Source organism: Cynocephalus volans, chromosome 12 (genome assembly GCF_027409185.1).
Source record: "Cynocephalus volans isolate mCynVol1 chromosome 12, mCynVol1.pri, whole genome shotgun sequence".
Lineage (NCBI taxonomy): Eukaryota > Metazoa > Chordata > Mammalia > Dermoptera > Cynocephalidae > Cynocephalus > Cynocephalus volans.
In genome coordinates, this window is record NC_084471.1 from 11,371,639 (window position 1) to 11,393,933 (window position 22,295).

Genomic DNA, 22,295 nt, shown 5'->3' on the forward strand with positions numbered 1-22,295 from the left:
AAATTATGTGCCCACTTATAAAACAAAAGAAGACAGAAGTGAATGAAGGAGAAAGAAGGGTCTTCTGGACTTGGGTCAGAGCCAGGTTTGGGGTGAGGGGCAAGTATTTGGAGCCTGCTTCTTGTTCATAAGGGCCAGCAGTTTATGAGGCAATGAGATGCTCCAGGGACAGTCATCTTGAGTCACTCGCTGATGAGGAGAGTTCTGGGGATCCAAGTTGCAAATTTCTGAAGTCATCCGTTAAGACATTGACATTCCAGGACTGTTGAGAGAGAAAAGGCAATTCGGAAACTCAGCTGGTGAGAAGCTGCAGGAGGAAGGGAGGGAGAGGTGGTGATGAGAGCCCGGGAAGAGAGAGGAGAGGCCCGCCCGGGAAGAGAGAGGAGAGGCCCGGGAGGCCCGGGAGGCCTTGACAGGAACGGAGTGATGAGAGCATCTACAGAAAGGGAGAGAAGGGAGGAGCTGGGAGCCCCTGGCAGCAGAGGAAAGCGAGAAAGGGTGTCGTGAGAAGAGAGCAAGGTGTGGGGGAGCACGGGGACAGCGGGAGGAGAGGAGGGGCGGCAGGTCCACGGCTGGGCGGGCAGGTGCGGGGCAGGCACGGGGCAGGTGTGGGACCGGCCGGGGCTGCTGCAGGGACAGCTTCTCACCCTCAGGATCCTCTCGAGCCGTTGGCTTATGCTGTTGCTGTACTGCTCCAGATTCTCCCACTCCTCAAAGGGCCTTTCCTCATCCACAAAGTTTCTCCAGCAGTCAGTAAACTCTGAGATGGAAGAGGGGGAACCAGTCAGGCCCCGGGACAGGCGCCGCAGGGCCAGGGGCTCCCCCCGCCACCCCAGCACTACTCTCTCCCCAGAATCCTTCCTTCCAGGACGTACACGGTACTTCAAAAAGCTCGTGGAAAGATTTGTATAATCCTTCAATTCTCTTTTTTTCACAAACTCTTTAAAGTGTCCTCATATCAAATCTCGGGCATCACTGGGCCACCATTCTTCCTTCCTGCTCAGTCCCCAACCTCTGTCCCCCCTACCCCAGGTTTTGCCCTCTTGGAACTGCAAACCCTTCCCTGTCTACTGAGAGCTCCGGTCTCTCCTTCCTACCTGGGAGTTTCATGACATCCACTGGGACGTTGGATTTACACAGAAGTTGCAGCCCCTCCTGATGCTTCCTGCGCCAGTGGCAGTACAGGCGGGAGGTGAAGATCCGCAGTCTGCAGCGGGGGTGATCGTGATGGTGGTGGTTTATGAACTCAACCAGTTCCCGGGCACAGGAGGGGCAGGGGCTCCACGTGAGATAGCAGGTGATTTCGTAGCTCTGGGCTGGGTCCAGCCTCATTGACTGGATCTTGTCAATAAAGCGAATTTCTGCATGGCGACGTTTCTAGAGAGGGTTCCAGACAGAGAAGGAAGGGTTAGAAGGCAAAGGCCAGAGGTCATGTGACTGAGGGCAGGGTTGGGGTGAGGGGCACCATCCTGTAAACTTTCTAGTGTGAGCCTCGCCTCGCCTCGCACAGGGAAAGAACCTCTTTCCTGCCTTCCTTCTTTCATGTAGCCCTTCACTCACTCACTCGTCCACTAACTCAACAACATTCCCAAAGCCCCCAGGAATCCCAGTGCCCAGGGAAGGAGACAGTGGCAAACGGACACCACCTCCATGCTCAGTCCTGGCTGCCCTGTGGACCTCGCCTCTGGAACTTGCCCAGGAGTTGTCTGAAAGGTGTTCCAGCCTGGGGATCCTAAGGCACAGTCCGGGGTGGGAAGGCAGAGGGACGGGGCAGGGTGGGAGACAGCAGGGCAGAAGGCAGGTCTGGGGTGCAGATTGCATAGGCGGAGTTAGGAGTTCAGAACTAGGAATAGCATCTTGTTTTTCTGCACCGCAGTGACTGAGCTGAGATGGGGAGGATGAGTGAACGTGAACTTCTCAAAGAGGGGCAGAGAGAGCGTTCTACGGAGGGAACGGCTTCTGCGGAGGTCCAGGGATGGGACAGAATGTGGACAGTCCCAGGGAAGCTGGGCTGCTCAGAGCCAGCTAAGCCACTGCCAGGCAGGGAGCTCAGGAAATCACAGAGGGATTAAGTGGCAGTTGAGGAACTGCTAGGCTTGCATTACATGCGTTTTCCCTGCACGTTGGAGGGGGTAACTGCCCTGTGCCAGTACAGCAAGTCTGGCACCTCGTTTTGAAAGCAGCCTTTGTCGAGTGTGGGGCCACTGAGCAGCTTCAGCTGGTAGCACAAGTACGTCTTCCTCCGGAAGTAGGGCTTTTTGACCCGGTGCTGGTTGTTAAACTGTTTGCTGAATACATCTTCCTTCAGCCACCTCATTGTGTTTCTGTGCAGCAGGAAGGAGAAAATCAAAGAAACAGAGAGAATCCTCTGGAGTTACTGGGCCCCTGGGGGAAGGTGAGGGAGGGTCTCCTCTTTCCTTGTTGGCCAGGAGACCGGGGAGGGAGAGGAAGAGGGGCTGGCAAGAGCAGCAGGAAGAGGGTGAGCTCTATCTCCCACCTTGCATGCTGCCTGCCACCCTCCCACCAGGTGGATGCCAGCCCTTGGCACTGTCCTGCCAGGTTGGGTGGGGAGCCCCTCCCGGGGAACTGTGGGTGCACCCTCCCCTTGGACAATGACACACCCTCCTGGGCTCAGAGCCTCTGCTTTGTGCCGCTCATACACTTTTGTCCCGAGCCTCAGACCCTTCCTCCCAACCTCCAGCTTGACAGCCCCTCCTGGGGATCCCAGAGGCCTCTCAACCCCAACATTGTCCAATGCCAGGAACCTTCTCTTTGGAGAGTGGGGGATGGGAACTGGTGTTTCCTCTAACTCTGTGCTCTTTGCTTAGGTGTAACCATCTTGTCTGCACAAGGAGCACTGAGGTGGGTGAACAGGAAAACTGTTGTCACCAACAGAGGACTTTTGGCTGAAGAATGTACATAGATTTTTCTCCCCCTAATTGTGATCACACTCTATATAGGGTGTTCAATTTTGTTTCTTACTTTGTTTCATTTAATACGATATTGCAAAGTGACCTGGCACAGTTGGGCATGCAGAACCACTGCATTCTTTTTGATAAATGCTGTTGTTTTTGCACAGATAGAAGTAGGTTGACAGAACTGGGAGCCTTCCTCCACTCCACAGGGAAGGACACTGAAGGCATGCTTTGGCCAGAGCCCCACGGCTTGTGGACATTTATGATTAAGTGGACACCAGACAGTCTTGACAGCTGCATGGGAAGCTCAGTGGAACCCAGCTTTCTGTCTTTCTGGACACTGCGACAACACCTTGTGTGAACATATTACCCAAGGCAAATGTGACCTGGCTGACCATTGAGTGAGGCTCAGGTGACCACGGACACTCACAATGTATATCTGGACACAGGAATTAGGCTGAGGTTGCTATTCCTCAGGGCACTGACCATGGGGCCCAGTTGATTTCCATATCCTGTGACTGCAAGGCCAGAAGCTTCTCCCCCAGCTTTCCAGCCATCTCATGAAACACACTAATTCCACCAACAAAAAACCATTTCTAACATGTTATGTTAATTAATAAAGCCACTAAGTTCATTGGTGGAAACCTATTTCTGACATCCCTTTATGCCAATTAGTAAAACTTCAGGTGCATTTGGAGGAAGATTGCTGAAGAGCTGGTGGACGCCATCTCTGGACTGTGGCCTTGGATTAATGACCAGCGACTCCACCTGAAGTGGCAGCTCCCAAACAGGGCAACTAGCCGCCCTCAGCATGAGGCTTAAGACAAAAACACCCATTTATAGCACATGTGGGATGACCAACTCTGCCCCATCTGCCTGGGATCTCCCCAGTTTTAGTCCAGAAGTTCCCACATCTGGGAAATCCCACAGTCCTGGACAAACCAAGCCAATCAAGGCTGAAATATTTCAAATTTTAGACGGTCACAGTATCGTAATAGTACAAATGTTGAATCTTGACCTTGAATAGTTAAAAGTGTAGATATGAGAGAAACCACTTGTAAGAATTATTTAAAGACCAATTTAATTTCTGTTTCACACTGGTAGTGTCTTTAAGGGAAACAAGTTATCTTTTGTCCTGCATAGAGTTTTTCCTCCACAGAGCAAAAATTAGAACATTCTTTGCAAAATTATACAAGTCTTTTAAGTAAAATGTATAAACATGTCTTTAGAGATGACTCCAGTCATTGTTGCAATCACCCTTCAACCTGAAGTCTGCAACTGAGCTTGAACAGAGAGCTTTCAGGAGACCCAGCAGCTGTACCCACGGGTGGCTGTGCCCACAGAACATGTCCAGGGACCTAGACACACAGGATGTAGAGAAGCAGGAGGCTTCTGCTGAGGCAGAGCCTGAGCCCAGAGGGGGCTGGGTGGGAACAGCGGGCAGAGTACCTGGTCCCTGCAGCCCGGCTGCAACTCCTTGTGGACTTGTCCAAGCTCTCCCCTTGAAACGGGCGCCTTGGCTCCGCTTCTCTCAGACAAGGCCGCTGTTAGCCTTGGGTAAGTCTTTTGTCTGTGAGTGTCCTGCTGCAGCAGAGGCCATAGGCTCTTCCTGCCACGGTTGGGCGATCACCCCTGATCACCTCACCAATCACATCACCGGGGTGGGAGGGCCGGGGTTGATTTTACTTCCCTGGGCTCTGACTCACCTTCTCTCCTCTCCGCCCCTCCCACATACCTGATGTGTGGAGTCTGGACACAGCCTCCTTGGCTGGCTTGTCTCAGCTCTGCCTTTTTGTCATGGGCACTCAGGCTCCATTTCCTGCTTTGGGAGACCTCCCAGGGACATCTGAGTGGAGGCCCCACCTTCTTCCTGGGGTGGGAGGGCCTGCAGGGTTTGGCTTCCTCTGCCTCTGGCCCATCTTCTCTCCTTCCGGCTTGGCAGAGCAGGGCCTCTGATGGAGGCAGGCCCCTCTATGCAGCAGGACCCAAGGGAATTGCAAAAGGAAAGAGGAAGTAATTGCCACCAGGGAGAGAGGGTACAGACCCGGGCTGGGAGAGCAGACAGGTGCCCCTGCCCATTGGACAGGGCAGGTTGGAGCCCTCTCCATACCGCCCCTACTTGGCCCTTATTTGTCATTCAGCCTTCTGGCAGGACTCAGGGCAGGATGCAAAGGGAGGGCTGGGCATCAGTGCACAGGATTTCATCTCCAGCCCTGGAGAAGGCAGGTGTGTTGAGCAGATCCTGGGCCCTCACCTCTTCCCCAGTCCCTCAATAGCTCTGAGAGGGGAGGATCATGATCCTGACATCTCAGAGGAGGTCCCAAGCACAGAGAGGCTAAAATACTCTCTCAAGGTCACACAGCAAACAAATGGCAGAGCTGGATGGCCAGTTTCCCTTCCCCATGCCCAGCTCCTTCCAGGTTCCTCATTGTTCCCTGGAAAGCAGAGGAGAGGTGACACAGGGTGTGGGGCTTGCTGTCAGCAAAGGGCCTTCCAGGATAGGGATTCCAGGAGGACTTCAGGTTTGCATACTTCTGGGAAGCTATCTGCTTGCCTTGGCATGTGTCCACCAAGTACCATCTGATAAAGAAAACACGGAGTATGTTGTGAAAGTTGAATCCTAAGGGAGAACTTAGAGCAGCACTCAGTCATCTCAGAGTCCAGATTTCAAAGATGAACCACAAATGAACCTTTCCCAGCTTGTCCCTCTCCACTCCCCACTTCACATACATCCTGTCCCCCAGGCCCTAGGATGGCCCCTGGGGTAACAGTAGCTTGGGCAGGAGTTTAGAGGATCCATGGAAATGTTACTGGACTCAGGTCCGGCTGCCCGCCCCCTTGAAAAGGAAAGAAAAAACTCAGAAATCAAATGGTTGGTGTTAGAAAAGCAGATGTATTCAGCTGAAGGAGGTGGCAGGCTACCCCATCTCAAAGGTTTACATTTACTGAGGGGTTTTTAAAGGAAGGCTTCAGGGAATGAAATGTGGGAGGTGAAAAGCAGGAGAGCAGATGTGAGTTACGAGGGGTCCGTTTCTATGTGTCAGGTACAAAGTCTTGCCAAAGCCTCTCTGGTTTCTGTTCTCATCTTCGCTGTTATCTCAGGACCCTGCAAGATTTTGGTTTGTGCCAGTGCACTTGGCTAGTGCCCAAGGTCAGCTTCAGTCATTTGGCCTTGATCATGTCTCAAAATTCTACAAGTCTCAAAGAAAGAACTGTTAGCTTTGCAAAGTACTAATTAGCTTCTTGGCCTTGTTTTCCTGCTTCGCGAGCAAGATAAGAAAGGGAATGGGAAGCAAGAGTGGAGAGAAAAAAACTGCCCTTTTAAAAATCCTCCCCCTCTTTGCAGCCCAGGCAGCTTTAGGTCCCAACATGGCTTCAGTCCTGCTCACTCCAACAGAAATGACGTCTCCTCCACTTCCATCTGTCTTAATGTCCTGGGAGCACAGCCCATGGAAGATTCCAGAATAAGCCGAGCCATTTCAGGGAGAGATCAGATCTGCTCACTGGGATGTTTGTCAAAGTCAGAGAGCTAAGGTGTCTCCTAACCTGAGAAGCAGGAAGGTGGAACCTTTGCTGGCCTTTCCTGCAGAAGCGTTCCTGCTGCGGGGAACTAGCCAGTGCCTGTGAGCAGAGACCCAAAAGGTGTGAGCCTTCTGGGAAGGGTGCTGTGCCTGGAGTGTGCCCAGCTTGGAGGACACATCCTGGAGGCCCCGTGGGTCTCTAAGACTGGGTCTGCTCAGTTCTTTTTCTCCAGGAGGAGGACACAGTCCGGCCTGTCCACTTTGGCCCATGTTGATGACTGAGACAATCAAGGAATGCACCGTCCGGATCTCTGCCCTCCATGCTTTGCTCCTCGCAGGAAATTCCAAACGGAGAGAGCATCAGGACAGACGTGCTGAAGCAGCCAGAGGGACCCCCCAGATCCTGCCCTCGGGAACCACTCCCAGGGCCCCAGCATCATGGGGCCACGGAGGGAGAGTGTCTGCCGCCTCCCATTCATTCCACCCAGAGGCCCTGGCTGAGGCAAGAGCGGCAGGCGGGGGTGAGGCCCGAGAATGTCCACAGTGATTCTGAGTGTGCCGCACGCTCAGTGCTTCCTTCTTCTCTTCCACCTTCCATCTTTGCCTGCCCGGACTTGCACCGTCAGGCTGAACTCCTGCTTCCTCTTGTCCTGAGTCGTGGAATAGCAGTGGCTGGCATCCCGGGCCACCCTGCCTGGACCCTCCCCTGAGCTTGTGCACAACTCCCTTCACCTTGGGGTTCGCTTCTGAGGTCCAGGACCGAGGGGTTCGCTGCTGCTTCACCTCGAGGCCCGCACTGCCTTTTCTCTGTCCCATTTGGGCCTTGGGGGTCTGTCTTATGTTCTATTCTGCTTTTTGGAAAAGCTCAGACAGTCTCCGGCCTCACGTTATTTCCTAAAATCTTACTTAAGTGTGAACGTGACCACTGGATGTGTTCTTTCGGCTCCCCCTGCAGCACCCTCCCCAGGCTGCAGCCCATGCCAGCTGCTTCTCTGGGAGGGCTGGGAGCAGGATGCAGGGTCAGCAGGAGGGAGGGCTGGGGGTGAAGGAGAGTGACAAGGTGGGACTCCAGGGACAGCAGGGGTGGATGGAAGGGGTGGCAGCGTCACGTGAGGGGTCACCCAGGAGGTCGACCCACAGAACAAGGACTGCTGCCCTCCCCACCCACGCTCGGCCACAGAGGCCCTCGGTCACTGTCACAGGCTGAATTGGGTCCCCCCAATGCATGTGTGGAAGCCCTAACCCCAGTACCTGAGGGGAAGAGAGCACTTGGAGACACGCACTTTAAAGGCTGACAAGTTAAAGTGAGGCCGATGGTGTGTCCTGACCCGACCTGACTGGTGTCTTACGACAAGAGGCAATCAGGACACAGAGAGACACGGGGGACGTGTGCATACAGAGGAGAGACCATGTGAGGACACAGAGAGAGGGCGGCCTTCTGCAAGCCAGGAAGAGGGGCCTCAGGAGAAGCGACCCTGCTGAGCCCCTGATCGTGGACATCCAGCCTCCAGAACAGGGAGAAGTCACTCCCTGGTGACTGGCGCCTGGTCTGGGGCGCTTATTAAGGCAGCCCTGGCAGCTACGGGTCACTTTCACAGAGGAGGTGCCTTCACTGATAAGTCAAGGCTGCCTCGCAGGATATTTCTCAAAGCTTCTGATTTTCATGCTTATGTGTTTTCGTGCCTGTTTATGTTCAGTGTAACACAGATTCGGTTGCTATGTCGTGATGGCAGGAGCCAGGGTAGGGGGGCTCTGAGACTGGAGAGAGGAGACGTTGGGCTGCATGGAGGTGGCTCCGCGGGGAGAAAGGGATCTTTTCCAGGAGGGGCCCAGGGAAGCAGGGAGGAGACGGTGAGGGGGAGCAGCCCAGGGCCGGGCAGGCAGGAGGCCAGGCAGGGAGGGGAGCTGGTCAGAGCAGAGGGACGGCCTGAGGGGTCGAGTGGAGGTGACAGGGGGAGGTGAGGAGCCCCAGGAAGCCCCTCACCTGAGAATGTCCCCCAGCATGGAGTTCAGGAAGTGAAAATTTGTCGTCAGTTTCTTCCAAGGCTTGAAGGGCATTCCCTGGTTGTACACAAACTCTTCCCAGCAGCTTTGAAATTCTGAAATAGAAGAGGCAGGAAGCAGCCAGGGCTGAGCGGGCCCTGCTCCCTGACCTCCGGGCTCGCCCTCCCTGGGACCTGTCTCCTGGCGGCCAGTTGGGATCAGGGCTGGCTCCGTCCTGTGAGACTGCCCTGGGGCCCTCACCCTGCAGGCATCGCACACCTGCCCTCCCTCACCCTGGCCCCTCCCGAAGCCCAGCAGGCCGCCCCCACTTCTCACCTTGGAAGGACATGACGTCCACCTGGGCCCCTTCCCAGCACAGCCTGCGAAGCCCCTGCCTGTATTCTGATTTCCAAAAGTAGTAGAGGCGGGCGGCGAAGATGGTCAGCCTCACGTTTCTGTGCCTGGCCAGGAAGTCGGCCACCTGTTCTGCACACTCGCAGCATGGGCTCCAGGATATGTACCAGGTGACCAAGTAGTGCTTGTCACGGGACAGCACGTTGTTGAAGAACCAAGAGAGGAAGCACAATTCTGCATGGAGGGGAGGACAGGGATAGACCTGGGAGAAGTGGAGAAGGAAAGGGAAGCTCTTGGGTGGGGAGCAGGCAGCAGGGCAGGTGCAGGGAGAGGGGAGCAGGTGGTGGGGCAGGTGCAGGGAGGGGGAGCAGGTGATGGGGCAGGTGCAGGGAGGGGGAGCAGGTGATGGGGCAGGTGCAGGGAGGGGGGAGCAGGCAGCAGGGCAGGTGCAGGGAGAGGGAAGCAGGCGGTGGGGCAGGAGCCCCAGGCATGTTATTCACTGATGATCCCTTTCTCCTTTCCTCCTGCCATGGTTTGGATGTTTGTCCCCTCCAAACTCATGATCAAATTAAAGTGCCATTGGAATGGTATTAAGAGGTGGAAACTTTAAGAGGTGATTAGGCCATGAGAGCTCCTCCCCCTGGGTGGGGTTGGTGCTGTTCTACAAGAGCAAGTTCAGCCCCCTCCTGCCCCCTCTTGCCCCCTGGCCTTCAGCCCTGTCATGATGCAGCAAGAGGGCCCTCGCCAGAGCCGGCACCTTGATATTGGACTTTGCAGCCTCCAGAACTGTGAGGCAATACATTTCCGATGACTGGGAGGTACCCAGTGTCAGGAATTCTGCACAGAACGGACTAAGAAGCTCCCTACTCTTCTTTTTTAAGTCGTGCTCATCCCCCTCATTCCAGGACATTTATTCTAATGTCCACTGTCCCAGGCACCCGTTCAGCAAGCATTCCGAGTCCTGCTCTGGCCAGGCCCTCAGGACTCAGGCTGGTTCCCGGCCTCCTGTCTGCTGGGGAGGGCTACAGAGCTGCACTGTCCCATGAGGGCCATTGGTCACAGGTGGATACTGAGCACTTGAAATGTGACTCGTCTGAAGTGAGACCTGCAGCCTGTGTAAAATACACAGCTCATTTCAAAGACTCACAATGCAAATGAAAAGAACGTACACTCTCTCGTGAAGAATGTTATGTTACTTATATGTTGGAATAACGTTAGGTATACTGCACTCAATGAATTATTAAAATTAATTTTGCCAATTTCTGTCAGCTTTGTAAGCTCTGGGTCTAGAAAAATTTAAATTACTTGTCCGACTGCTATTACATTTTATTGGGTGGCCCTGCTACGGAGCACGCCTGCCCACCCAGCAATGGCTCCCCCAACACATTCAGAAAAGTCTCCAGCCTGGGCGGAGGAGGACGGCAGGTGTGGGTGGACGTCTGCAGGGGTGGCGAGGGGTGGGCGTGGGCTGCAGGGGCTGGTGCCTGCTCTAGTGGCTGCAGAGGCCGGCCACAGCTGCTGTAGTGGTCACCCAAGGGAGTCCTGTCCACGGCCTCTGAGCAGGCTGTGGTCACCACTGTGTGATAATGTGTCCTAGACCAGGAAGAACCAGGGTTGTGGCTGGGGCCGGTAGGACCAGCCTGCGGGTCCTAGGGCCAGATAAGGTGTGGGGTGCACAAGACGCCCCAACTTTCCCAGAGGCTCTTCCCTTGAAGACTGCTAGATGCAGAGCGCAGTTACAAGATTTTGGGATACAACCACTCGGAGACTCAGGGCCGTGGCCTTTAAACAGGACCTTTTGTGACAAGTTGGGCACCATCATCTGTCAAATTCTGCAACAGTCAAGCGGGAACATCAGGGCCAAGGACTGAAGGAATGTTCCGGGAAGAAAACGCACAGTGGGGAGCCCACATCTGGCATTTTGCTTAACGTAATTTTTTCTGCAATCTCAACTGGCTTAGCGCCTGGCTGCGATGTGACTGGTCAGGCTGGTACCTGGTTTTTAAAGACTCCCCTGTCAATGAGGACAGGCGAGCGGTGCTCCACTGCTTCCACTCGGTAGCATAGGAAGGCGGTGTTCCGGCCAGAGGCATAGCGAAGGTTTCGGAAGTGGAAATAGAATGTTCCTCGGTATAACCCCTCCATTGGGTTCCTGGGGCACCAGAGAGAAAAGAGAAAATGCAGACAGCGCTCCCCGGTTCCTCCAGGCTGCTGTCCTCTGAGCCCATCTCCCTGCACCCTGCTGGGCGCTGCGCGTCCCCCAACCCTCCACAGCCCTGAGAATGTCCTGCTGCCTTTCCAGGCGGGGACATGGGGAACAGGGAAGAGGAGAGGACGAGCCCGGGGCAGCAGGGAGGGGCCCACCTCTCCCACCTCGGGCCCCAGCTCTGGTCCTTTCAGTGGGACACCCCCCACCCTCCAGTATGCCTGCGCACACTTTAGAAAAACGCAAAAGAGGAAAACAACCCTCCTCTCCGCAAAATAGCTCTTAACATTTCGGTTCAATTCATTCCTGACTTTTCACCTATGCATGTTTTTTGTTTTGTTTTTGTTTTAATCAGAGCAACAGCCGAATTCACGGGTGGGCACAGGCTACTGTTCTGAGTGCGCATGTGTCTGAGCTCAGCTGATCCTGCCCCAATCCTGCAGGAGGCAACCCCCAGAGGTGGGGTAACCTGCCCAGACCACAGAGCTGGTGAGTGATGGAGCTGGTCCCCTGTGCTGGCCAGGCCGGCACCTCATGTCACCTGCAGGAGTGTGTGTGCACTTATGGATGCACGTACTTAATCCTAATCTACCTAATCTTAAAGTATGAGCATTTCTCCAATTCCGTGTTAGTTGTATAGTTCCACAGGGGACGTGTGGACACTGAGGTCGTGGCTATGTTGGGGACATTCTGCATTGACTCTTCTGCTCACAGTGGAGCCGTCTGTGGAGAAATGCTTCATCTTCTTGCCTCTGAGAGCTAGTCCCTTCTCCCCCACCCCCTCCTAAGACTTTGCGTGTGAAGCAGTGTAAATATTCCAGAAAATCCATGGAAGTGCTTTGGACAAAATTTCCAGTGGCTTCAGTCATCCATCCATTCAATTCTAACTGTCAACGGAGTACAGGCATGTCCTGATGACACATAAAGCCAGGAGCCCTGCACAGGGAAGGCAGCAGACAGCCAGGCCGATGACTTTCACTGTGAGGGGCTCAGCAAGGGAGGGAGACCAGGGTGGGGCAGGTGGGCACAGTGGCCAATTGAGAAGCAGCAGGGCCACCCCCAGAACGGGGCAAAGACCTGCGATGGGCGTGTGTGCTGCAGAGGTGCCCAGAGAGGGACAGAAATATGGCTGGGCCTGGTGAAGCAGTGACCCCGAGCAGAGGCACATCAGGGGCCACCAGGAAAGGAGGGGCAGCCGAGAGGAGCCCAGCAGGGCCAGTGAGCAGCGGTACCTGATCTGTGGACACCAGCTGCAGCCTCCTCGGTAGGCCTGTCTCGACCGGGCTCCTGGGAATCTTTGTCCTTGGCGCCAGGGTTCCATTTCCCGTTCATAGGGCCCTTGCTTCAGGAAAGCCCCTTATTGGTGAGTGACGTCCTAGGGCCACTTTTGTGCAGGCCCCACCCTCTTCCTGCTTAGGCACTGGGGTGGGAGGGTCCTGAGGCTCAGCCCCTCCTTCCCTCCTTCTCTGGGGCCCTCAGGCTTGGAGGAGCGGGACCTCTGATGGAGACAGGCCCTTCCTGCAGCAGGACCCAAGGGAATTGCAAAGGGAAAGAGAAAGTAATTGCCGCCGGGGAGCGGAAGAGTCCAGGCTTGGGCTGAGAGAGCGGGGCAGACGCCCCCTCTACTCTTGACAGGGCAAGCTGGAGCCCTGTCCCCACCACCCCTACCCAGCCCAGGTCTGTGCCCAGAGTGACGTGCAGCTGCTGCCCTTTGGATGAACGGAGGTTGGAGACTCGGGGGTCATGGGAAGTGTGGATCTGGGTCAGGCGCTTGTATTTACTCTGGCACAGAAGTGAAGGGATGGATGTGCTTCGAGTTCCTTATTCTGTGCCCAGTCCTTGACCTGTGTCCCCTCATCTACCCTCCCGGCTGCCCAGGGGGACTCACGTGGACCCAAGCTCGGAGGTGGCTAGGTGGCTGATCAGGACAGACAGCTGCAGATGGTGGAGCTGGCGTTAGAGCCTAAGTTGGCTGCTGCGCGATGCCAGCAGCGTCTGCCGTTTCCCACTGCAAGTCAGAGGAGGGCGTCCGACGGCTGGAGACAAACGGACTTGCTGCCTGCACAGACGCTGGAGGGCTGCTGGGTGGACCGAGGGATCATGGAGGACATGCACTCGCACGCAGACACCTGTGCACATGGATACGCGCACACATAGACACACAGATGCACACGCACAGACATATGCATACACTTGCACAGACACACAGACACATGCACAGACTCGCGCACACACATGCACACAAACACATATGCATACACATGCACAGACACGTATGCATACACGTGCACAGACACATGCACAGATACACATGCACACATGCAGACACACATGCATACACACAGACAGACACATGCATACACTTGCACAGACACACATAGACACATGCACAGACATGCGCACGCACAGACACACATCGCCACACACAAACACATATGCATACACACAGACACACAGACACACACACACACACACACACACACACACACACACACACACACAGCTTTCTGATCTTTAAGTCCATCGTAGGATAAAACCCAGAATATTTTGGAGGAATGAATATATATTGTGTCCTTCACATAATCTTCCTAAATATGAGGATACTTCAAAGTGTTTGGAAAATAGAATTAAGAGATAGTACGAATCCTTCCGTGAACTTTTTGAAGTTCCCTCGTATTTTGACCTTCTACAAGATTTTCTTCCACTTGGAGCTGCTGTGCTCGCCATGGAGGCCCCAAACTCTTCTTGTGGGGCCTGAAGGCAGAGCCCCCCAGTGAGGGTGACCTGGGTGTCAGGATGTGTAACAGCGCCGCCACCTGGAAGGAAGTTGGTTCTACTTCTGTACAAGTGGACCCGGGTTAAATTATATTATTTATTCATTTGAGAAAAAATTTTTCATCTGTTTAATTTTATCTCAGTAATGTTATATATATATGGACTCTTTAGCATTTAGCCTTTTATGAATGGCTTATTTCAGTCAGCAGAATTCCCTTGAGGTCCCTCCAGACTGTTGCCTGTGTCAATAGCTTGTTCCTTTTTATTGCAGAGTAGAATTCAGCTGCAGCTGCTTAACCATTCACCCGTTGAACGACACCTGGGTGGCTTGCAGTGTTTGCTATTATGAATAACGGTGCTATGAACACTAGTTTTTATGTGAACTTAAGTTTTTATTTCTCTGGGATAAATGCCCAAAAGTGCAATTGCTGGACTGTATGTTAAGTTCACATTTAGTTTTATAAGAAACCACGAAAGTATTTTCTGGAATGGCTATAACATTTTATATTCTCACCAGCAGTGTATGAATGATCCATTTTTAGTGTCAGGGTTATGCTCCATCTCTTGAGTCAGTTTTTGTGCTTCTTATTTGCCGAGAGTATTTATTTCAGTGTCATAGAATGCTGAGTGAGACTTTTTCAGCAGTTCTGGAATCAAGAACACGGTCAAAGAGGTGTTATGTACCTGACATCCTAAACAAAGCTTCAGACGGGTGAGAGTAAGACAGATGCACCCCAGAAAGGCTTATGATGAAGGATTCAGAGACGGTCAACCTTGGCCAGGACAACCCTGCAACAAGCAGTTGTGGGCTGTCCCCCAGGGCTGGGAATTAAGAGATTTTGGAGATGTTGGGTGGAAGCAGCTTTCCCGTGTCAGAGAAAATTGGGGAAAGCCTCCCCCACCCCTCCAGGGTCCTCTCTAAAATGACATTTATATGTCTCATGAGACACCCAACCTTTGGATGCCACAGAGGGAGCAATGGCATGCATAGGATGTCCTTCTTGGAGGAGCAGGAACAGCCTGGAGAAACAGCAGCACCTATTAAGTGACAGACACCTGGCTCTGTCTGCCTCCCTGCTCTCTGCCCAGGCCTGTGGGAGAGAATCCCATACCCTCAGCTCTCAGGGGGTCCGTGAAGAGCCAGGGTGGGTCTGCTCTCCAGGTGACCGTCTTCCACGCACGCCTGGGTGCCCTTCTCTGCCCAGAGTGAGAGCAGCTCCCTGAGTCCCTAGGCCGGTTTCAGGAGCAAAGAGAAACTGGAACTGACAGGGAGGGTGTTAGAAGGCCTCATGTGAGGAGCAGGGATCTGGAGGTTTCCTGGTTTCAGGGAGAGCAGTCGGCAGAGACGGGTGTGTCTGTTTTGATCCACAGCTGGTGGATTCCCCATTCCTGCCTGCTGAACCATCTGTGCCTCACCCAGGCTCCAGGTCAAAGCTAGGTTAAAGTCTCGGGTCAGCCCTGGGACTGAGGAATGCAGGGCGGCCCGGGGAAGGGCCCCACTGAAGAGCCAGCCGGTGGAGCAAGAAAACGGGGAGGAAACCCACAGCATGGGCACGGTGGTTGTGCCCCCAGTCCCGCCCCCAGACTGCTTTTTATGTTATGTGAGTTTCACCTCAATAAAATTAAAAAGGAAATAGAGCACATGAATAAACTTCAAACCACTGAAGTAAACAAATCGTTAATTAAATTGCAAACATAACCACACCCCACACACAAATATATGGATTGTACCAACAGTTTCACGAATCGTATTCACATCCCACTGGATTATAATACTAAATCTTTTCTTTAAACAAATACATATATATTATGTATATGAAAGATTAGAAGTGTGTGTTTCTGTATGTCTGTCCATGTGTCTGTGTGTGTGTGCGTGTGTGTTCTATAGAGAGAAGACTAGTTTTAATCATTTTCCAGTAGGCTTCTGAGGTTGGGGCTTTTCTAAGGTGCGGGGGTGGGGTACCTCTGGGTGACCCGCCACCACCTCTTACTTTCTGAGACTCTGGCATGGTGTGGGTGGTGGGTGTGGAGGAGCCTGGGCAGGTCTCAGTTGCTTTGCATTTGAAATGGAAGGAAGTTGGGGTGCAGACTGGAGGGGGGATAACTTAGAGAGCAGTGTTGGCCCCTCTTTCTTTTCTCCAAAAATCCTTCAGTAAATCTGTAGTGGTCTTGTTTTAGGGTGTGTGTCTGCTGTTTTGATGTCATCATGAAGGGCTGAGCTGCTGAAGTCAGCTGCCCTCTGGAGCAGCAGTCATATCCAGGTTATGGTCTGTGTTCCCGTCAGTTCCTCCTACTAAAGTCTCACCTGCATGTTCATGGAGTTATCACCCTAGAGGGAGCCAAAGTCCCTCTGGCCACGTCTGCCCGTTGCCAGACTCCTGGTGCCAGGGCATGAATGGGTGGCCACAGGCACCTGGCGACCCAAGCCCTTAGCTGGGGCAGACGTCTGCGGGGCTTATGATGCTGACCCCAGACCCAGCTCCTCTGTGGAGTTGCCGACCTGCTTATCCTGTCCTCTGACTGAGGATGCCTTCATGGGAGCAGCAAGGTTTTCTCAAAGTCTGCAACTCCGCCCTCCAGGCTGACAAGCCATTCCCCAAGTCAAGGATTTGGAAAGACACCTTTCTTCGTTCTTAAATTTGTTTTTGATTAGGAATGTTGCAAAACAAGAGACGAGTGCAGAGTATAGCAGACACCCTATGCTCCCTACCAAGATTCAATAGCTATTATGTTACCCCACATTTGCTACAGATCTCTCTTTGTTTCTTTTTCTAAAAATATGCAGTTTTTGTTATATACAGATACAGTTACGGAGTCTCCATTCCTGTGTCTTCTTGCCCCTTCCACAGACAATTATACCCTGTGTTTCCTTTTCTTCCATGTTTCCCTGGCTCTATGACTTGCGCGTGTGTCTCTATAAACAGTATGTGGGAGCCTTTGGAAGTTTTCATCATTTGTATGTGCTTATGCAAATGATGAAAAATAAATAACTTTAATAGATAACTGTAAATTCTAACTTTAAAGATAAATATCTAACTTTAATACATATCTATAAATATCTAAATATCTAACTTTAATAAATGTCTATAAATATCTGAACTTCTGGCTACTTGCTTTTCCCCTCAACATTATGTTATTGAGATGGAGTTATCACCCTAGAGGAAGTGAAATTACGTTATTGAGATTAGTCCATGTTCCTGTATGGAGATATTACTCTGACTTAAATTTTGGCTGTAGTCATCCGCTGTAGCACCAGAAGATTATTATTATTTTTTTCTGGAGATCAATTCAATTATTTTCACTTTCTATCCTTACTGACAGCCCTGCAGGAATCACCTACTGTGTATATGTGAGTGAGTCTCTCTAGGAAAGGCTCTAGAATGGGACTTGCTGGGACATGGGGTATGGACATCGTCCCTATTCGTGGCATTGATGAGCTGTTTTCCAAAGCACTTGTGCCAATGAACACTCCTAGGAGAAGTGAGAGTGCCCGCATTTGCTACATCCTCACTGACTGGTATTGTCAGACTGACTTTCTCAACCTGATGAGATGTGAAAAGCTATCCCACTGAGGTTTTATTCTATATTTCCTGATTTCTGATGAGACCAAGTGTCTTTTCACACTTTCCTGTCCTTTTCACATTCCTCTTTTGCAGAACTGTTGGCCAAATCCTTTGTACATTTTTGAATTAGGTAATTTGTCTTTCCTTATTGCTTTATAAGAATTTTTAGATATTCTGGGTATTGATCCTTTGTCAGTTATTTACATGGCAAATACTTTCTTACGATCTGTGGCTAGACTTTCAGTTTATGATATCTTTTCATGTATAGATATTTTAATTCTTACTGTTTTCAAAGGTATCAATTTTTCCATTTATGTACATGGTATGACATAGATATCTAATTCATAATTTTGTAGCTGGAGGGCTAATATAAGAACAATTTAATGAATTACTAACCATGTCCTCCTGTCCTGCTGATTTGTAATGCCCAAACTTATTTAATTTGTGTGTATATATAACATATGTGCACACACACACACACAAATATGTACAAGTGCATGTGCTTATACGAGGAGACTTCAAGAAGTTTGTGAAAAAATGGAATTAAAAGATTGTATGAGTCCGTTTCTGTTGCTTATAAGAAAATAACTGGAGCTGCATAATTTGTAAAGAAACAGTATTTATTGCTCACAGTCTTGGAGGCTGGGAAGTCCAAAGTCTGGGGAACACATCTGGTGATGGCCTTGTCCTGGTGGTGACTACTCAGCAATGCAAGGTGTCATGTGTGGCAGAGGAGAGAGAGACTAACCTCTTCATTCACTCTTTCTAAAACCACTAGAACCACTTCCATTATTCAATCCGTTCATGTGGGCACAGTCCTCACAATCTAACCATCTCTTCAAGGTCCCACCTTTCAATTACCATAATAGGATTTCCCACCCTCTTAACACTGTCACAGTGGGGACCAAGCCTCCATCCAACACATTAAACTTTGAGGTGGCACAATTCAATCTATAATATTCCATCCCTGGCCCCCCATAACTCATGTCCTTTTCACATACAAATACATTCATTTCATCACCAAAGTCTTGACACCCTGTCAAGACTTTTCAGCTCAAAAGTCCAAAGTCTCAAGGTCCCATCTGTGAAATCAAAACAAGTTATCTACTTCCAAGACACACTGGTGGGACAAACATAGGGTATATATGCCTGTTCCAAAAGGGAGAAATATGCCAAAAGAAAGGTGTAACAGGTCTCAGACAAGTCCGAAACCCAGCAGGGCAGGCATTAAATCTCAAAGCTGTCAAGTCACATGTCTTGATCTCCATGTTTGATGTCCTCTGCATACTGGTGCACAGGTTGAATCCCCAAGTCCTTGGGTAGCTCCACTCCTATGGCTTTTCTGGTCCCCAGCCATGGTTTAACTCTCGCAGGCTGGTGTTGAATGCTGGTAGCTCCATAATTCTGGGATCTCCATGGCAGTCCCACTTTCACAGCTCTACTAGGTATGGCGCTGATGGGGTTCCTCTGCTGTTAACTCCAACCCCACATTTCCTCTCAGCATTGCTCTAGTGAAGACTCTATGCCCTGTGACAGATCTCTTCCTGGGTCCCCAAACTTTTCTATGCATCCTTTGAAATCAGGGTGGATGCAGCCAGCCCAGCAGCAACCACCAAGCTACCGCAAGAAGCACCCTGGGTTCTTTGGAGATGGGGCAGTGAGGGGCCTCAGGCCTCGGTCATGCCCCCCTGACATGACACATGCATCAGCCCAGTGACGACCACCAAACTACAGCAAAAAGGGCCCTGGGTCCCTGACTGGGATGGTGGGGGGCAAGGGCTTTTGCCACACCCCCTGACATCTGCACCCAACCCAGCAATGACCAAGCCACCACTGGAAGCCCCCCAGTCTCCCCTGGGAGAATGAGGGGGGTGACACAGGCCTCAATCCTGCCCCTCTTCCTCCCTCCTTCTTCCATCCCATTTCCTTCCCCTTTCCCCTCTCCCCCTCCCTCCCAACTCCTCCACAACAGCATCCTAGCATGTAGAAATTAATATTAATAAAATTGCATTTTCTTTAGAAAACAAAAGAAATCAGGGTGGAGGCTCCAAAGCCTCCATAGCTCTGGCATTTGGCAGTCTTGCAGACTTAACACCACGTGAATGCCACCAAGGCTTCTGGCTTGTATCTTCTGAATCAGCAGGTCCAGCCACATGTGGGGCCAATTTAGCCATGGCTGGAGCAGCCAGGGTGCTGGTGCTGGAAGCAGCTTCCCCAGGTGGCCCTGGCAGCAAGTCCATGGAGGGCACCTCATGCCTGTTCCCCAAGATAATTTTGTCTCTCTAGGCCTCTGGGCCTGTGATAGAAGAGGCAGCCTCAAAGGTCTCTGAAATGCCTTTGAGGTCTTTTTCCCTCTCTCTTCATAATCACTTTCTGTATAATCTCCTTAGCAAACAGTTGCTGGGCTGTACCCTTACTCTCATGGCCAGGCTGAAATTTTTCCAATTTTTTTGCCCTCTGGTTTCTTTTGAATTATAAATTCTGGCTTTACATTGTGACTTTGCTGCCATAACTCAGCGTAGGCTGTTGCAAGTAGCCGTGTAGCTTCCTGAATGCTTTGCTGCTTAGAAATTTCTTCCACCAAATACCCTGGGTCAGCACCTTGAAGTTCCACATTCCATAAAACTTTTGGGCATGAACAGAATGCAGCCAAGTTCCTTCCCAGTTCATAGCAAAGGTCATCTTTGCCCCAGGTTCCAATAAATCCCTTCGCATTTACATATGAGATCTCAGTATGGCCTTTACTGTCCATATTTCTATCAGAGCATTGAACCAGTCTCTAAGAAGTTCAAAACTTTCCCTGGTCTTCTTGTCTTCTAAACTCCCACCAGCAGTTAGGCTTTTTCTAGCCTGCTCCTTCTAATTCTTCCAGCCTCTCCTTAACACCCAGTTCCAAAGCTGCTTCCACATTTTCAGTTATTTGTTATAAGCAACACCCCACTTCCCTGGTACCAATTTTCTGTATTAGTCTGTTTCCCTTGCTTATAAAATAAATACCTGAAAGTGGGTGATTTATAAAGAAAACAAAATTTATTGCTTATGGTTTTAGAGGCCGGGAAGTCCAAAGTCCAAGGAACACATCAGGTGAGGGTCTTCTTCAGAGGCCAAATAGGAGAGTTGACTGGGGATGTGGTGGGAATCACCACCTCTGCCTCTTTCAAGTCCTTGATATTAGCACTAATCTCTGCAGTCCCTCCAGGGATGCAGTATTGTTTTTGATTTACTATTTTCTCAGGTAGAGGCGGTTCTAATGGCTTCCATTTGGCCTTTCCCATCACAATAGTCCTCACTCCAAGGTCAGGGAACCAATGTGGGGATTCTGCCAGCTGCTAAGTATATCTATTCCAGTTATGCATTCTGGAACTGGGGAAATAACCACAGGATGGGTTCAAGGACCCACTGGACCCACAGTAGGTCAGACCTGGGTTAAGTCTCCATTAATAACCTGACCTCCATAAGCCCCTATCCAAACTGGAGGGCCACTGTGATGCTTTGGGTCTCCTGGAATCAATGTCAGTTCAGATCCAGTGTCCAGTAGTTTCCAAAACATCTGGTTATTTCCCTTTCCCCAGTGCACAGTTACTCTGGTAAAAGGCCATAGTTCCCCTTGGGGAAGGATTGGAGAAAGACTAATAATATAAAATTTTGGTAGTGTACCAGGGTCCTTCCTCAAGGGGACCCAGCCACCCCTTCATTCAAGGGGTTCTGGGTCTGTAAACTGGCTCAAGTCTAGGAATTGATTAAGGGTTCATAATTCTCTGTTGTTATGATTCAAGTTAGACTTTTGTTCACTTGACCTAGAAGTTTTCTGCTTATACAGATCAAGTAAGAATTTAGTAGGTTTCCTGCCTGTTTGACTTATAGGAACACCTTGATTAACTAACCAATGCCACAGATCCACATGAGTCAGACTATTCTGATTGTCGCTTTGCCTCTGCTGTCCATTATGGTAACTACGCCCACCTTGCCTTTGTTGGTTGAGTGCCACAGCCCTTGGCCCCTGCCACCCTGGGATCTAATTAGTCCCACCGCATTTAGTTAAGTGTTCAGATTGCCTGACTGCAGTTCCTCCTGTAAGGTCTGGTCTACAGAGAAGAGCCATCACAAGCCCTTCAGGGAGGCTGGGGCTCCCCTCACACATGTATTTCTCAAGGTATCGGTAAAAGGTACGTCTTCTGGAGTCTCCCAGTGTGGCTGAGTAGGTTTTAAGTGACAGATCCACTCTAGCATGCCAATCTCCCTAAGCCTTTGACTCCCTTCCTCTACAGTTAGCCAAGATCAGGCATCTCTAACTCACTCACCTTTTGATCCATATTTCAGACAACCACCCAACAAAACTCTTAGCACCTTTCCTAACTTCCCGAGCTACAACATTGAGTGCAGAATCTCTGCGTAATGGGCCCATATCGATAAATTCGGCCTGATCCAGTTTTATTTTCCTTCCACCATTATCCCACACCGTGAATATCCATTCCCACACACATTCTCCCAGTTTCTGCTTGTATAAAGTAGAAAACGGGGTAGTTCTTTTGGGGTGTAACACGTTTCCTCTCAGGTCATGCTTCGTACCTCCCCTTAGGGGCCTGCTGGCCCTGGAGTCTAGTTATGGGTCTAGAATCAAAGGCAGGTGGGGGTGGGGTCCTGAGGAGACTCAGCATTGTCCTGCTCAGTCACTGCCTCAGGGGAAGCCGTGACTGTGCCCTTAGGCCATGCAGAGTCTATCCCTTCAGGCAGAGGTGGAAAAGCCACTGTCTCTGGGGATGGGGGTGGGGAGTTCTTTCCTGGCAAAACAAGACTCAATGGAATTTAGGGGTTCCCTTCCCCAGCCTCATCGGCGTCTTCCCACACATCCCCATCCCGACTTGCAGGATCCCATTCTTTCCCAACAATTCCCTCACTTTAGCAGTAGATGCCCTGCAAGGCTGATAATTCAGCTGGCTCTGTACTTCAGCCAACCTTATGATGAGGGCTTGTGTCT

General features: G+C 51.3%; 1 protein-coding gene across 1 annotated transcript in view; it reads right to left on the reverse strand.

Moving 5' to 3' along the window:
• Nucleotides 1-292: 292 nt before the first annotated feature.
• LOC134391612 (DNA dC->dU-editing enzyme APOBEC-3B-like) overlaps nt 293-22,295 on the reverse strand; it is a 31,601-nt gene continuing 9,598 nt past the window's right edge. The window contains exons 4-13 of the mRNA XM_063115622.1: nt 12,868-12,914; nt 12,648-12,761; nt 12,212-12,321; nt 10,769-10,925; nt 8,756-9,035; nt 8,421-8,535; nt 2,168-2,324; nt 1,098-1,377; nt 648-760; nt 293-307 (exon numbers count right to left, since the gene is read on the reverse strand). Of these exons, the coding sequence (XP_062971692.1) occupies nt 293-307; nt 648-760; nt 1,098-1,377; nt 2,168-2,324; nt 8,421-8,535; nt 8,756-9,035; nt 10,769-10,925; nt 12,212-12,321; nt 12,648-12,761; nt 12,868-12,914 (1,388 nt within the window). The remainder of the gene's footprint in view (nt 308-647; nt 761-1,097; nt 1,378-2,167; nt 2,325-8,420; nt 8,536-8,755; nt 9,036-10,768; nt 10,926-12,211; nt 12,322-12,647; nt 12,762-12,867; nt 12,915-22,295) is intronic.